General features: G+C 40.1%; 1 protein-coding gene across 1 annotated transcript in view; it reads right to left on the bottom strand.

The window, feature by feature from the left end:
- Window positions 1–15,179, bottom strand: part of LOC5578435 (lachesin) — a 334,955-nt gene that overhangs the window by 109,166 nt on the left and 210,610 nt on the right. The window contains exon 4 of the mRNA XM_021849376.1: window positions 12,282–12,455. Coding sequence (XP_021705068.1) covers window positions 12,282–12,455 — 174 coding nt within the window. The remainder of the gene's footprint in view (window positions 1–12,281; window positions 12,456–15,179) is intronic.

Here is a 15,179-nt window from a genome sequence, read left to right as displayed (position 1 = left end):
AATATATATTTCTATGAAAATAATTAAAAATTCCATAATTTTGTTCTGTGTGGTATTGGCAGACATCTATAAACTTATAGTTTTAAACAAGGACTTGGACATGGTGTCAACCTGAAAATTTGTAAGGATGCTTGAAATATATCCCCAAAACGAATTTTATCATCAAAATTCGTACCAATTTGTTAATTTTCTTGTAATAATTGATTTTTCTATAGTTATCAGAAGATTCCTTCAGAAATTGCCTACAGTTAGGCGTTTTCTGCGGTATTCTTGAAAATTAATTGTTTATTATTTCCATAAATTATGCATTGTTAAGAATTTGGCAAGCATATTTGGATTCAGGAGGCTCAAATTAAATGAGTAAAGTTGTTTTCAAAACTAACAATAATGGTTTTGACAGGTGATCAATTTCACCCCGAAATGGAATTCCTTGATTTTTTATTTTAGAGACGATTTTCAGCACTAAAATCACAACTGTATGAAAATTTTAGTATATAAATCAATGAGGCTCACTGTCATACTTGTTTTCCTGCATTAGGTTGTTTGGAATTGGCAACATCATAGAAAACAGAAATGGAAACAGTGAAAAGTGTTCAATTTCACCCGAAATTACGGTACCATATGTATGAAACTCGGCTTCCATTTAATAAAACTAGGCGTGTATATTTTTCCGAAGTGATGATGATGCCATATTACACAAACAAATATTAGCAAGTTCATGACTAATACCATTACGTTAATCGGGTTTGCTTTAATAACTTCCTATTTTGCTATTTTCCATATAACGACATGTACTATAGTTGTGCATCATAATCTCCAGATTTAACAAAACTGTTCCAAGATTTGCTACAGTTCCCAAGAGTATTATCAGCGCTTCAGAGCATATGCCAACATAATTGAAACCCCAATCCCACTTCAATCGCAATGCAGCGACACAGAAATAAACGCAGTTCATCTGCCATGCTCAAGCAAACAAGTAGTAACAAACTGATTTGGGATCCTGTTTGCCTAAACTAATCCGATTATCTCAGGTTGAAATATCATCGCAAATTGAAATTCTTTGATGTCGTTCCTGCTGTCCAAGAGAGGGATTGGTGGGTGGAGATTCCGAGCTGCTACTATCGCCATGGTTGGCCAAAGCATGAGAAAGTAGACCATGGCATTTTGCGACCCATTTCATCGTTTTCCTGTGGCTGAGGAAGAAAGCTGATGGAGGTCTTTCTTGAAATTTGTGTACGCCAACTGGAACTGTGTAAGATTTTTCGTAGAAGCTCTCGCTTTAAGAACTGTGAAACAAACTTACATATTGAAAATGAATTTTCATTACTCAGTTTAAACTTGATATTTAAGCAGTATCAACTATACAAGAGGAACATGTTAAGGATATGCGATATTTTGAATGATTCCGTTAAGTACCGTTAGAAACGAAATATCATGGAATTGCACGGAGTCAATAGAACGAAATGTTTGTTTTTGATTTTGTTTGGATTGAAGCATAATAAATAAATTAAATGAGACATGGTTGGTGGTCCAATGGCTACCACTTCTGCTTCATGAGCAGAAGGTCATGGGTTCAATCCAAGACCCGTCCCTTTCTTTGTACTACAAAGTTTGTTGTTGTATCTTTCATTTGCTTTTATCTCCCACTATTAATCTATCATAGTCTATCTATTAATTCATAACATTTGCTAGAACCAGAGATGGAGAATAAACCGTTTCCCTACGTTTCCATTCCTCCATCCTTACAGCACGCCTTTCCTTTAAAACATTTGACTTTTTCTGACTTTTACCTGACCCAGTGAACCATCGGAATAACTTCGACCACATGAATATTTCCGCGTTCCTCTGTCCACTTCTAGAAACTAGATATGTAAGCCAGTATACTGACAAAAAATCATTCGAATCCATTAAGAATTCGCTGAGCGGTGGGGGTTTTAGAATTTCTGCTTTCACTCAGGCCTATACGGGTAAAAATATTTTTCTCTAAATAATATAGGGGAAAAATGATTTTATTATATCAGTAAAATTGTTGCTCCAAGAATAACTTATTTTTTTCATCAGGCTTCTGATCGATGATGCTTTCGAAGAACAAGCCATTTTTGAAAATAAAAAATACAAATTGTCGAATTTTCTAGCCAACAACTAACTATCATTGATTTTGATAACCTCTAAAAATCGACCGTTCTAATCGTTATTCCATATTCGTGTGAAATTTGATTATTTTGGAGAATTTTTTATTATCAACATTATACAATCCTAGTCGAACGATGTACAGAAAACCGATTTAAATTTCATTGATAAATCAAAAAGATACAGCATGGACAAAGTGTCCACTTTATAAAATGAACCGTCCTTATCGCATACCCTCAGCGCATGTTTCATTTCTTGCCACTTTGAGGACGCAGGATGGCAAAGTTCACGATGCAGCCTGGCCGATGAAGTAAAGCCAACATAAATAACGTTCGCCGTACTAGAAAACGAACGAATACGTAAAACTTTGTAGGAACCTACTGCTTGTGTTTCAGTTGTGGCAGTTTCGGCGTTTGTCCTCCTGGGTGCCCGTTGAAGAGATGCCAGCTTTCGGAAGCCAAGAACGACGACAATATCCAGCACACGCTGTGCAAACTGAAAATTTAAGTAATGTGCGAAAATATTTTTATATCGCTCCTCGTCTGCTGCGCAGCTTCGAGAGTTATTGCATATTTCTTTGAGTATGCCGACAGCAGCAGCCCGCTACATACAACGAACGTTCGCTTGGCTTAGGGCATGGGTTCCCAAACCTTGTCACAGACACGACCCATCTAGCCTTCTTATTTCTGGCGTTATATCCCAGCTCTGACGAAACATGCTTCTCAGTTAAGTATTGTCATGAGCTCTTCCAACGTGAGGTTGATTCTCATCTGGAAAACGTGTATTTTTTATAAAATGTGTACATTTAATATAATTCGGAGTACCAGTATTGTTTAGTTTTAGGTAGTTGTTAAAACTTCCACTGCTGGTTAGCCGAAAACCAATAACCATAATTAATAAAAAGTATGAAAACTAATAAAATCCTGATGATGGTAGTCTCGTGCTTAGAGAATACTCGCTTACAACATTTTAGAAATGCCTTTAATGCAATTAACTATTTGCGTAAAATTTGGTAATTTTTGTGAAATAGTTGACAATTTGACCCCGCGGAGGGTCGCGACCCGCAGTTTTGGAAACTATGGCCTAGAGAGCAACGCTATGCTCACCTTCCGCACCACCCGTTGGTTGTTTGTTCACCGCTCGGCTCGTGGATGCCACTACAGTACTTCTATACTACAAACTGGTGCGCGGAATGTTCGTTTATTGCGAAATGACGCCACCAACCATCGTCGTCAACGGGGGTAGGATTTTGCTATTTCTGGAAAATTGTTTCGAAAAATCTATTTGCATTGAACTTTTGTCCACGAGCAGGAATCTTTGAGTAACAGTGGAGCGGAATGTTGAGCGCCACTTGTTCGATTCGGTTTGATTTGTATCCCAGGTGGACACAAAGAAGGAGTGAAACATTGGGGCGGTTTTGTATAACAGATACAATATTCCATTCTCCTTGAAGGTGTAACATAAACATAGTTTCTTTTTTTCATATTCCAAACAGATTCAAATTCTGGAAACGCAATTTTGGGTAAAAATTGCATTTGATTATTTCCGCACTTGTCGCTCAGGTTTCCTCACGTATGGATTGTTGTAATTTTCCAAGTTTCTTTTTGTTTTGTTTGGCTAGCAATTATACAAATAAGTAAGAATTCAGACATTCCATAATCTTAAGCAGCGTCTGTTTTGACGTTCAAAGGCTGAGTACACAAAGCCCTCTCACGTCAGCTAAAGTTAAGGTGATAGCCCCATCAAACAGATACAGTTAGCATTCTTTACCATGCCTGAGACCATGCCCGGTTTCCAGGCCATCCTCCTGTATAGTGCACGTTTCATGTCCTTAGAGGAGTACATATCATTTTGACGATTTGTATACACACTGTTACCTCAATTTACGAACTAGATCGGAGGCTCGTGAATTGAAATGATTCGTCAATTGAATCAGCGTGAAAAAACGAGGAAGCTTAGATTGTAAAACGAGGTTTTGCCTCTTGGAGTCTACAACCGTAGAACGCGAATTCCGAGCGGTGGACCCCATTGCCAACACTTCATTCAAGTACCACATCTACTACAGCGGTGGCGACAGAGCAAAACGTGGAGTTGGCTTCATAGTGATTGGGAAGCAGATGAAGCGAATTATTCGGTGGAAACCGGTAAGCGACCGAATCTGTGTGTTGAGAATGAAGGGCAAGTTCTTTAACTACAGCCTGATCAGCATATATGCGCCAACGAACGATAAGCCCGATGACATGAAGGATGAGTTCTATGAGAGCCTGGATAAGGCCTATGGAAAGTGCCCAAAACAAGACGTCAAGATAGTCATCGGCGACGCAAATGTGCAGATCGGGAAAGAGGATTTTTTCCAACTCGTCATTGGAACGGAAAGCCTTCATTCCGTTACCAATGATAATGGCCTGCGGCTAGTAACCTTCGCTGCTGCTAGAGGGATGGCAATTAGCAGTACCTACTTCGTACGAAAGAATATCCGCAAACACACCTGGCGACTCCCGAGTGGCGATGCCTGCTCCCAAATAAACCACGTGTTGGTTGATGGGCGACATTTCTCAGATGTCATAGATGTCAGGACCTTCCGAGGCCCTAATATCGACTCGGATCATTATCTCGTTGTAGCTAAAACTCGGGCGCGGTTATCCAGCGTCACGAGCTCCACAACAAACAGAACGCTGCGCTTCAATATACAACGCTTGTCGACTGATGGGGTAGCTGCGCAGTACCGTCAGTAACTAGACGAGCAGGGGGAGGAATCAACGTTGCTGGAGACGTCGACAGCCTGGGGACCCTGTCCAAGAAGCTGTGACAACAACGGCGCGGCAAGTGATCGGCACTGGTCAACGACGAAAACGAAACGACTGGTTCGATGAAGAGTGCCAGAGGGTGACAGACATGGAGAATGTCGCCAGAAGCCGTATGCTTGTGGCCGGTACCCGACAGAACAGAGAGCGGTACAGGGCAGCGAGAGCCGAAGAAAAGCGAATCCACCGCAGAAAGAAAAGGCAGCTCGAAGAAAGTGTAGTAGCTGACGCTCAAGAAGCATGAACCGGAATGATATGCGGAGATTCTATGCAATGGTCTATGGCGCGCGGCACAATACCGTACCAGTGCCTGCCATGTGCAATGATCGAGAAGGGAATTTGCTGACCGATAAAACGGTGGTGGCTGCCAGGTGGAAGGAGCTCTTTCAGCAATTGTTGAACGGTGAAAATGGAAATGTAGCGAGAACCAGGATGAACATGGATGACGACGATCAAGCTGGGGACCCACCAACCATAGGAGGGGTTAAAAAGGCTATCAGCGAGCTGGAGAACTGTAAGGCTGCTGGGAAGGACGAGATCCCGGTCGAGCTTCTCAAGCACGGAAGCGAGCAGCTTTACCAGTCGATCCACCGAGTACTTCTGAAGGTATGGGAGGACGAAGAATTGCCCACCGGCTGGTTGGATGGCCTCATCCGTTTTATCTACAAGAAATGGCACAGACTGGAGTGTGCCAATTACAGAGGAATTACCCTGCTGAATTCGGCGTACAAAATTCTGTCGCACATCCTGTTTAACAGACTGAGACCACTCGAAGAATCCTTCGTCGGCGAATACCAAGCTGGTTTTCGTGAGGGCCGTTCGACAACGGACCAGATTTTTAGTTTGCGAATGATCCTAGACAAAGTCCGGGAGTATAACTTGCAGAATCACCATATGTTTATTGATTTCAAGGCGGCGTACGACTCAGTGAAAATAAATGAGATTTGGCAGATAATGTCTTAAAATGGTTTTCCGACGAAATTAGGCTGATACGTGCTACGCTGGATGGTTCAAAATCAAGTGTTCGTACCGCAGACGAGGTGTCGAAGCAGGGAGACGCACTTTCGAATTTACTGTTCAACATTGCACTCTAGGGTGCTATTAGGAGATCTGACGTGACGAGAAATGGCACTTTTATCACAAGGTCGCACATGCTCCTTGGCTTTGCGGACGATATAGACCTAATTGGAATCGATCGCAGGTCAGTGGAAGAGGCCTTCGTGCCTCTAAAGAGGGAGACAGCGAGGATAGGCCTGACCATTAATTCTACCAAAACGAAGTACATGGTTGCAGGTAGAGATAGAGTCAGGCATGGTGGTGTAGGTGCTGACGTAGTGTTTGATGGGGATGTGTTTGAAATTGTTTAAGAATTTGTTTACCTTGGAAGACTTGTGACATATGACGACGACGTTTCCCGCGAAGTGAAAAGACGTGTTGCGACTGCGAATAGGACCTTTTACGGACTACGTAACCAGCTTAGGTCCCGCAGCTTGCAAACGGAAACAAAATTCGCTCTATATAAAACATTGACTCTTCCGGTGACTCTACGGGCACGAAGCGTGGTCGTTGAAAGAGTCAGACTGGAAAGCTCTCGGTGTTTTCGAGCGTAAAGTGCTGCAGACAATACTCGGTGGGAAACTCGAAAATGGTGTGTGGCACAAAGGCATGAATCACGAGTTGTATCAAGTGTACAACGATGCGAATATTATCAATCGTGTAAAATACGGCAGACTTCAGTGGGCTGATCACTTAGTGCGAAAGTCGGAAGATAGAATTGTGAAAATAATATTCAGCAGGGAAACAGGTAGAGGTCAGCGGCTTCAGGGAAGACCACGAATACGCTGGCTGTACGCAGTGGAAGAGGACCTGGCGACCCTAAACTTTCGGGGCAACTGGAGAAGTTTCGCACAAGACCGACGAAGATGGAGCTCTACAATACGCCCGGCAATGGCGTGACGCAACGCTGTAGCCATCAAGGTATCAAGGTAGGTAATTCGATAAACATTCAACCAGTACAGGTTTTACAAATATTTGGATGATAATACCTGCATACTACTAGGAATTATAGAATAGAATCGCTCAAAAGTGATCAACTTCACCCCAGGTTACGGTAGTTTTACTGCATTTTTGGTGTACAAGTGTACAAACCATGACAGTTTTCACAAAAATAATTTCTGTTGCAGGTAAAGTAGAATATCCGCCGTAGTGGAACATTTTAAGTTTGATACGACGAAAAATAGCGCTTACGACGAAATAGAACGAAACCCTACGCAATACCTTCCGTTAACGCTCAAGAGAATTTTTATTTTGTGTTGTGTTTTCAAATATATTATTTATTTATCAAGTTTATTAGTATATTTCCAATTTTTTTCTCAATATCAAACTCAAATTGATCACCACAAACTTCATTTATGTTTGAAAAAGTTGTAACGGCTTTAAAAACACAAGAAGTTTGCTTAGCATAATCGTACCTGCCACACGATATACGAAAATCGGCAATTTGGGCAAAGAAAGCTCTCAGTTAATGACTGTGGAAGTGCTCATAAGAACACTAAGCTAGAATCAGGCTTTGTCCCAGTGAGGGCGCAATGCCAAGAAAAAGAAGAAGAAGAACCATACTGTCCATAAAAGCATAACTGTCCCATATGGAATTAGTAGGCATTGAGAAAACAGCGTTCAAAGTTTAAAGTTTGTCTTCTCATACAAATTTTCATAATTTTCTAGTACATTTTTGCATGTAATATTCTTTCGAATTTACCGCACAACTAACTCATTTTGCTTCTATTGATCAGCCAAAAATATAAACTTGAACACAATTCACGTTTTGAAGATGCTATTTGGATTGAAAGTTCATATAGAGACTGTTATGCCTTTATTTTTCAATATGGGACTGCATCAACTACATATTTTTCCACACATTTTCAAACAAAGTGCGTAAATTTTTATGTGCATTGTAAAGTATATGTAAAAACATGAATGTTGCGGTGAAAAAAGGTGTTGGTTCAATATTCATATGGATGGGACAGATATGCTTTTATGGGCAGCATACATCTATACAACATCGTAATCTATTATAACAATTATAATATGTAAATATATCAACTACCTTTACACATGATTTCGATGGAATTTTGTTCGGGCCTCCAGGTCTGTTCTCTGTGGTTTTATGTAGTTCCGCTACTTTTTCGGTAATAGCTGATTTTTCATCGAACTGAAAAACGGTGAAGAAGCGTTGGCATAGCAACTGTTCTTCTGATTAACTAGAATGGTTTTACACTACTTCTAGGTGCAATCTACAATATTAAGAATCGAAGAATGTACAACGATCTCGGAAAAGCGATACGCCAAAAGAACCTCAGGATTGCGAGGACTTTGATGCTATCACGGTGTGCCAGAAACCGTTATTAACGCAAAAAAATGTCCAATAATTTGGCTATTAGGCTAGGGCTTTGCTATATTGAAGTACATACTTTACAAAAAATGTTTATAGGGCTGACAATCGTATTCAAAAGATATATGAATACTATATCTTTCGAATGGTAGGTGCCAAATTCTTGGACATTTTTTTGCGTTAATAACGGTTTATGGCACAACGTGGCTATTGAAGAAAAGTTCAAGCAAACGTTGGACGGAGAGTGTTTTCTCCAACAGAACTATGCAACCGAAAATGGTCGCATCATGTTGTTCACGACAAATGCAGATATAAAGGTTTTGTCGATAGCAAAAATGTGGATCATGGATGGGACGTTTTCGACAGCACCAAAACACTTTGCCTAAATAATTTCTATCAATGGGAATATTGGCGATGGTGCTGTTCGACGATACGTTCCATTGGTAGACAAGTTGCTTCCTAAGAAAACCGAAGGCACTTACGAGTCTGCGTTCAGTAGCCTTACTACAATAGCAGAAACACTACACTGCCAGCTTGACCCAGACATGATTTTGATCGATTTCGAATTAGCTTCCATGAACGCAGCTCAAAGAGTGTTTCCAGATGCTAGTTTCCTTAACGTTGCTATTTCAACTTAACGCAGATTGGTTTAAAAACTGAAGCAAAGTGGGCTACAGGCCGAGTATGGAAATAGCTATCGATTGCAACTATTTTACAAGAAAGTTGTTGCAAAGGCATTTCTTCCGCCTAATGATATCCCGGAAGCTTTTCAAGAGCTCAGAAAAAAACAGTCCAGAGTCCATGAATGAATTCATGGACTCTTCTTCTTGGCATTAGTATTAACTGAAATAATGGACTAGTTCTTTTAACCATGTTACATCATAAAACCTTTTTAAATAAATAAAAATGTAGAGTAAAGTGGGGCAAAAGTTCGAGTGGGGAAAGAGTTTCTTTTTAAGATTTCTAGCTCAAATCAAATCAAAACTTATAAATGTCATGGTGGTTCGAATGCTATACAAGTAAGAGACTTTCACTCCAAATATCATAAAAATCGATTGAGATTTGGAAATGTTATGGCTATTTGTTGTTTTTCGACGTAAATATTGTAATATTTGGTCAAACTTTCGATGCATGGAACCAAATGAAGATAAAATATTTTTCAATATTTTATGTAAGGGCGTTTCTAGGCCTATCATAAGGATGCTTTGACGTGTATTAGTTTTTCCATAAATAGTTGGAATCAATTTTTGGCCCATAGCGGGGCAAAAGTTCGAATCTGCGGGGCAAAAGTTCGACCCATGTATAAAACCACGGAAAATTTTTCAAATTTCCTTAAATCTACATATTATCTTCAAATTTAGCGAAATTTGCCTGATCGTGCGAAAAATGTCACAAAAATTATAAATTTTCACTTAGTTTTGCGAAAAACTGCTATTTTTTGGGTGTATTACAATTAACCCTGTTTTGGGCATTTTTTGATGAAAATTTAGTGTATATTTTTCGGCAAACATAAGTTTACGGCTGGTAAAAAGTATGCCTGGCATTACTTACTTTACTTTTGCTGGCGCTACGTCCTTCAAGACATGACCTGCGCCACAATGTTACGCCAACTAACTCGGTCCATGGCTGCTAACCTCCAATTCCTCGATCGCCCCACACTTCCAAGATCCTGCTCCACTTGGTCAAACCACCTAGCTCGTTGCGCTCCCCTTCGTCTTGTACCGGCCGGATTTGAGTTGAACACCATTTTTGCGGGATTGTTGTCCGGCATTCTCACAACGTGTCCCGCCCATCGTACCCTTCCAGCTTTGGCGACTTTCGTGATACTGGGTTCACCGTAGAGTTGCGCAAGCTCGTGGTTCATTCTTCTCCTCCATACGCCGTTCTCACATACTCCGCCGAAGATCGTCCTAAGCACACGTCGTTCAAAAACTCCTAGCGCTTGCAGGTCCTCTTCGAGCATTGTCCACGTCTCATGCCCGTAGAGGACTACCGGTCTTATTAGCGTCTTGTACATGGTACACTTAGTACGGAAGTGAAGTTTACCAGACCGCAAGGTCTTGTGGAGTCCATAGTAAGCACGACTTCCGGCGATGATACGTCTTCGAATTTCTCTGCTGCAGTTGTTATCCGACGTTATCAATGATCCGAGATAGACGAATTCGTCCACCACCTCGAACTCATCCCCGTCGATCGTCACGCGTCTGCCTATGCGAGCTCTATCGCGCTCGGTTCCTCCAGCCAGCAGATATTTCGTCTTCGACGTATTTACCTTCAATCCAACCCGATCTGCTTCACGTTTCAGCCTGGTATACTGTTCAGCAACCACCTGGAACGTTCTTCCGACAATGTCCACGTCGTCAGCGAAACAAATGAACTGGCTGGATTTATTGAAGATCCTGGCATAAAAGTATTGATATTTTGTGTTTTAGCCAACGAACTTTTGCCCCACACTAGATTAGAACTCTTGCCCCACCGGTGGGGCAAAAGTTCGTTTAAGACAATCAATTTTGAAACTGTTATAACTAAAAATGGGTAAATATTTTGACACAAGTTTGTTCAGCAAACTTATAGCCAATATGTTGAAGGTTCGCTGTATGGTATTTGTTTTGTTTCATCTGCTATTATTTTCCTGGAAACTTTGATTATACCACTAAGGTCGAACTTTTGCCCCACCTTACTCTATGGACTGTTCATGATCCCTATTCCAGACGCTTCCTTACTTTTGTCTCATATGTCTAAACACTTTGATTCGAATTCCGGACAGCTCAAGTAAATCATAAATAGAAAAGTCGTATGATCAATTGAAATCGTCAAACCACTAAAAAGACGTTTAAGGCAGTTGGGGATTGTAAATTTCCATAGATATCTATGGAAAATGCTTATTAAGAAAAGCTTTGAAAGTGCGAACTTTTGAACACCAAAAATTGGAACACTTCGTGTGGAATGTTTACCATGCAAAGTAGAGTATCCGGAATTTAAAGCTGTCCGTAATATGAATCAAAACAGTACTAGCACCTTTGAAAGTTTATCTTTCTCCAGTTTCTCTATTTATATTATATTTTTAACGAAAGAAATAGATTGTTTTTTTCGATCAACTCACTGGTAGTGATCAATCGATATAATTTTCAGCGCTAACGGCTGTCTGGTTCTCCAGATTTGTGCTCCTGAAAATTCAAAGTTTGGTTGCGTTGCATCTTAAAACAATCTATATGAGGAACATTTCTTGGCATTTCTGGTAGTATTTGTAATGCAGTCCCAGACAACCCAAATGTACGTATAACTAAATCACCTGGAGGCTTTGTCTGTGCAAAATTTCACTTATGTCGCGAAAAGGTCTTCTGCGTACAAAAGTGGAGGCGATATCGTGCATATGTTATGTGATGCATACAATTCGAGTGTATAAATTTTCTACCGAACCAACCTGTGATCTTATGCGATTTAACGTATGATAACAAATGTTGATTTGACAGCTGCTACGGATTGATTCGACTTACTTTGTATGATTGTACGGGACGAAAAATAATGAACTCAGAAAAAAAAATTCAATGTGAGGACACTCATCAATCTGATGATTTTATCCATCGTGTTTTGCGGGTTTGAAGTAAATCGTATGAATAAACGAGTTATTACATGAACTTTGATGCGACTTCTGGTTGTCTGGGGTGATAGATTTTCATGGACACTGCTTTGATTTTAAGCGAAAAAACTGGTTTACAATATTTGTTAAACTATAACGGTTGTTTTTCTTTTAAAATATCGTTATGATTCCCCACGTCTGTGTTGCTAAAACTGGTAGCTCATTCATTTAGGCTGAATATTATTATTTGTCACAATATTTAGTTCAGTTCCAAAGTCAATCAAACATAAATAAGCTATCATCCAGCGCTATCAACAGCGCTGTTAAATTGCTCTAATTGGGTTCATGGAAAAACAATCATTCAGTGTCGTCTTACCTTTTATCAGCTCCCGGCTCTGTGGTTTTCGAAGCAGCATACATTCACCGTCTTCCCGTTTCCAGGTGACTCGAGGCGTGGGATGGCCAACCGCTTTACACACAATAGTGGCGTCTTCTCCTTCCTGTACGGCGATATCTGCTGACGACTCTTCGTTAATAATGTCCGGAGGGACTGCAAATGAAAGAAAAACAGTAGTGATGGTAAAACAAGAAATAAGGCGATTCATCTCTTAAAACACGATGTCTTAGACTCCCGTCGTGACATCAGAGGCAAAATGCTGGGATGGGAAACGGGTCAGGTTCAGTTTTCAGGTCCAGGAACAAGCGCTGACGGGTTTTCCGTAATTACTTCTACACCTAACGAAAATAATTACACCCGAGCGAATGCAACGTCTGCGAGTTAAATATTGTATCTTAATCTTTGTCGGTGTTTCATTCGATGCATTTTTATGGAGCTTCGCCTGCGGAAAAAGCTCCCTTCTCAACAAGCAACGAATTCGTGGAAAATAAGCAGCAAAGCACTTTTTGCAGCTTCCTTCGCTGCTGGGAGGAACTTTCATTTTACTTTACATTTTTTTCGCCCTTTGTTACAATCCTGCTCAACCATTATAACCATTGTAATTTTCTGTCTTGCTGCTTTTGTGTGTAAATTGAATTTTTGTTCCCAGCTGGAAAGCACTGACAAAGTATTTGCAATGAGTTTACACTAGAAGGGGTATTTATTCGGTAACGCAGGTTACCACCAGGACTACATAGGTAACTTAAGACTCGATCCACTGGACTCTACGTGTTAATCAGACGAAAAATGGTCAACGTTGTATGGGACAATGGATTGCGCATCAGCTTTTTGGAGAGTTGAAAACAATATTACATTCTTAATATATTGTATTATAATAATAAAAATAAAATGTTTTGCTATTCATAGTATCCTAAAAATCTACAACCGCGTTTTCAGGCTATTAAGTCAAAATAGCCACATCCGGAACATTATGAGTGTGTTCGTGGCATTTTGCTTGTTGACCCCTATGGCGAATTAGCAGAAGGACGCATCTTGCATTCAATTGTGCGTTACATGTGCATAACGTGTTAATTTCGTTAGCTACGACGCCATTCAATATATGGCAAACATGGTATGAGAATATTTTGGTGGAATAAAATGTGTTTAGGTGGGTGTCTATTGGAGGGCAAAATCCCCATTAAGAGGACCGCAAAAATCAGTAAAGAGGGTATGAGCGCGTTGTGAGGACCGCCACCTTTCACCTATATTGTAGAGCGAGTTGAGAGGACGGCTTTTGAAGAGATTTGAAGCGAGTTGAGAGGACCGAAGAAATCAGTAAATAGAGTAATATCGCATTGTGAGGACCTTTGAATAAAAGCGAGTATGAAGGACCACTTGTACTCCGCTACTCGTCACATAGTAACGCACTTGCGCTAGTGTCTATGCACGAAAAATCGCTAATTGGTAACGCGAAAAATATTTGTATGGCGAAATCATCTCAAGATTGGGAACTATTTTCGAAAAAATATTTGGTACCGGTTGTACGTAATGATAATGACTATCACGCCTGCCAAATATTTTTTCGATTAATGCTTTCATTTACGAGATATTTGAAGTTAGGTGCCTTTCCCCATACAAAATGAAACGAGAAAACTTCTGCTGATCAACTGTGCCCTTAACAACTTGCTTACTGACAGCACAACGAAGTAAATTCACAACGGAAATTTATGTTCCTTGTGGAGTGCTACACTGCCGTTATACGCATAATTGTCCCATGTTCCAAAATATGCAATCGAGAAAAACGCGTTTGAAGATTTTAACACATTTAGGCCTCGTATTGACCAGGTGTGTGGTAAATTAACTTAAAATCTTCACAATAGTATAAAGAATAGCGTGTTTATAAGAGTCAAGAGTTTGTACTATGTGAATGAAGTAAATTTAGCTACGAAATTCAAAGTGGGACTATTATGCCTAGAAATACGGGGTTTTTAATGAATTTCTACGCATAACAGTCCCACTAAGAGTAGTGACCAATTTTGTGCTAAGCGTATTGCTGTAGATAACCGTTCTTACGTATAGATTGTATCGAATGTAGAGGACATATATCCTCAAGACTATGGTAAGGCACCTAATGAAGGCTCAAGTGACATGTGCCAAACGGAGCCACGTGTGGGGAAGTGAAGAAATATGATCTTAAAGTTTGGGATGGAAAGCAAAGTTTTCTGTATGTGGGATAATGAGAAAATGTATGAGTTAGTGAAAGAAATAGTGGATGAGTAAGTTAGAGAGTTTATAAGATGTTATAAATTCCTAAATCGACTCATCCAGCTGCAGGTTTGACAGAAACTCATCTGCAAATGCAAGGTTATTCTGCGGAGTAAATATTTAACTCAAAACTCAAGACACAAATCTTCACACCATTTGACATTTCTTTGGACTTTGTTTGCAATATCATGATACATTGCAAATTAAGTTTTAGAACCACCAACATATTTGCCACTTGCACCGAAGAGCCAACTATGCGGAATAACCCAGTATGTGGTTAGGTCATCCTATTCTTCTTTTGACTTGACTTTGACTTCTTTATGACTTCATCGAGTTTGATATTTCGCAAGATTGTTCTCAAGACCGCCAATATAATGGTCACTTCCTGGGAAGCAGGGTATCCAAAACAACCTGGCATGTTATCAAGTCATTCAGGAACCTTTGAATTACCCTTCTTTAGCCTTGATTTGTTAATTTATGAAGTTTGATGTTGCCAGCTAAATTTCGAAACCGACAGTTAAAAGTCCATTTCCCCCAGGGAACCGGGAATTCAGAACAATCCGACATGTGGTCAAGTCATTCAAATACATTTGAACCACCTGTAGACTTGATTTGCAAATTCATGAAAATTGA

Source organism: Aedes aegypti, chromosome 3 (assembly GCF_002204515.2).
Source record: "Aedes aegypti strain LVP_AGWG chromosome 3, AaegL5.0 Primary Assembly, whole genome shotgun sequence".
NCBI classification, from domain to species: domain Eukaryota; kingdom Metazoa; phylum Arthropoda; class Insecta; order Diptera; family Culicidae; genus Aedes; species Aedes aegypti.
The sequence above is the reverse complement of the archived record's forward strand: the minus strand, read 5'-3'. Positions and strand labels throughout refer to the sequence as shown.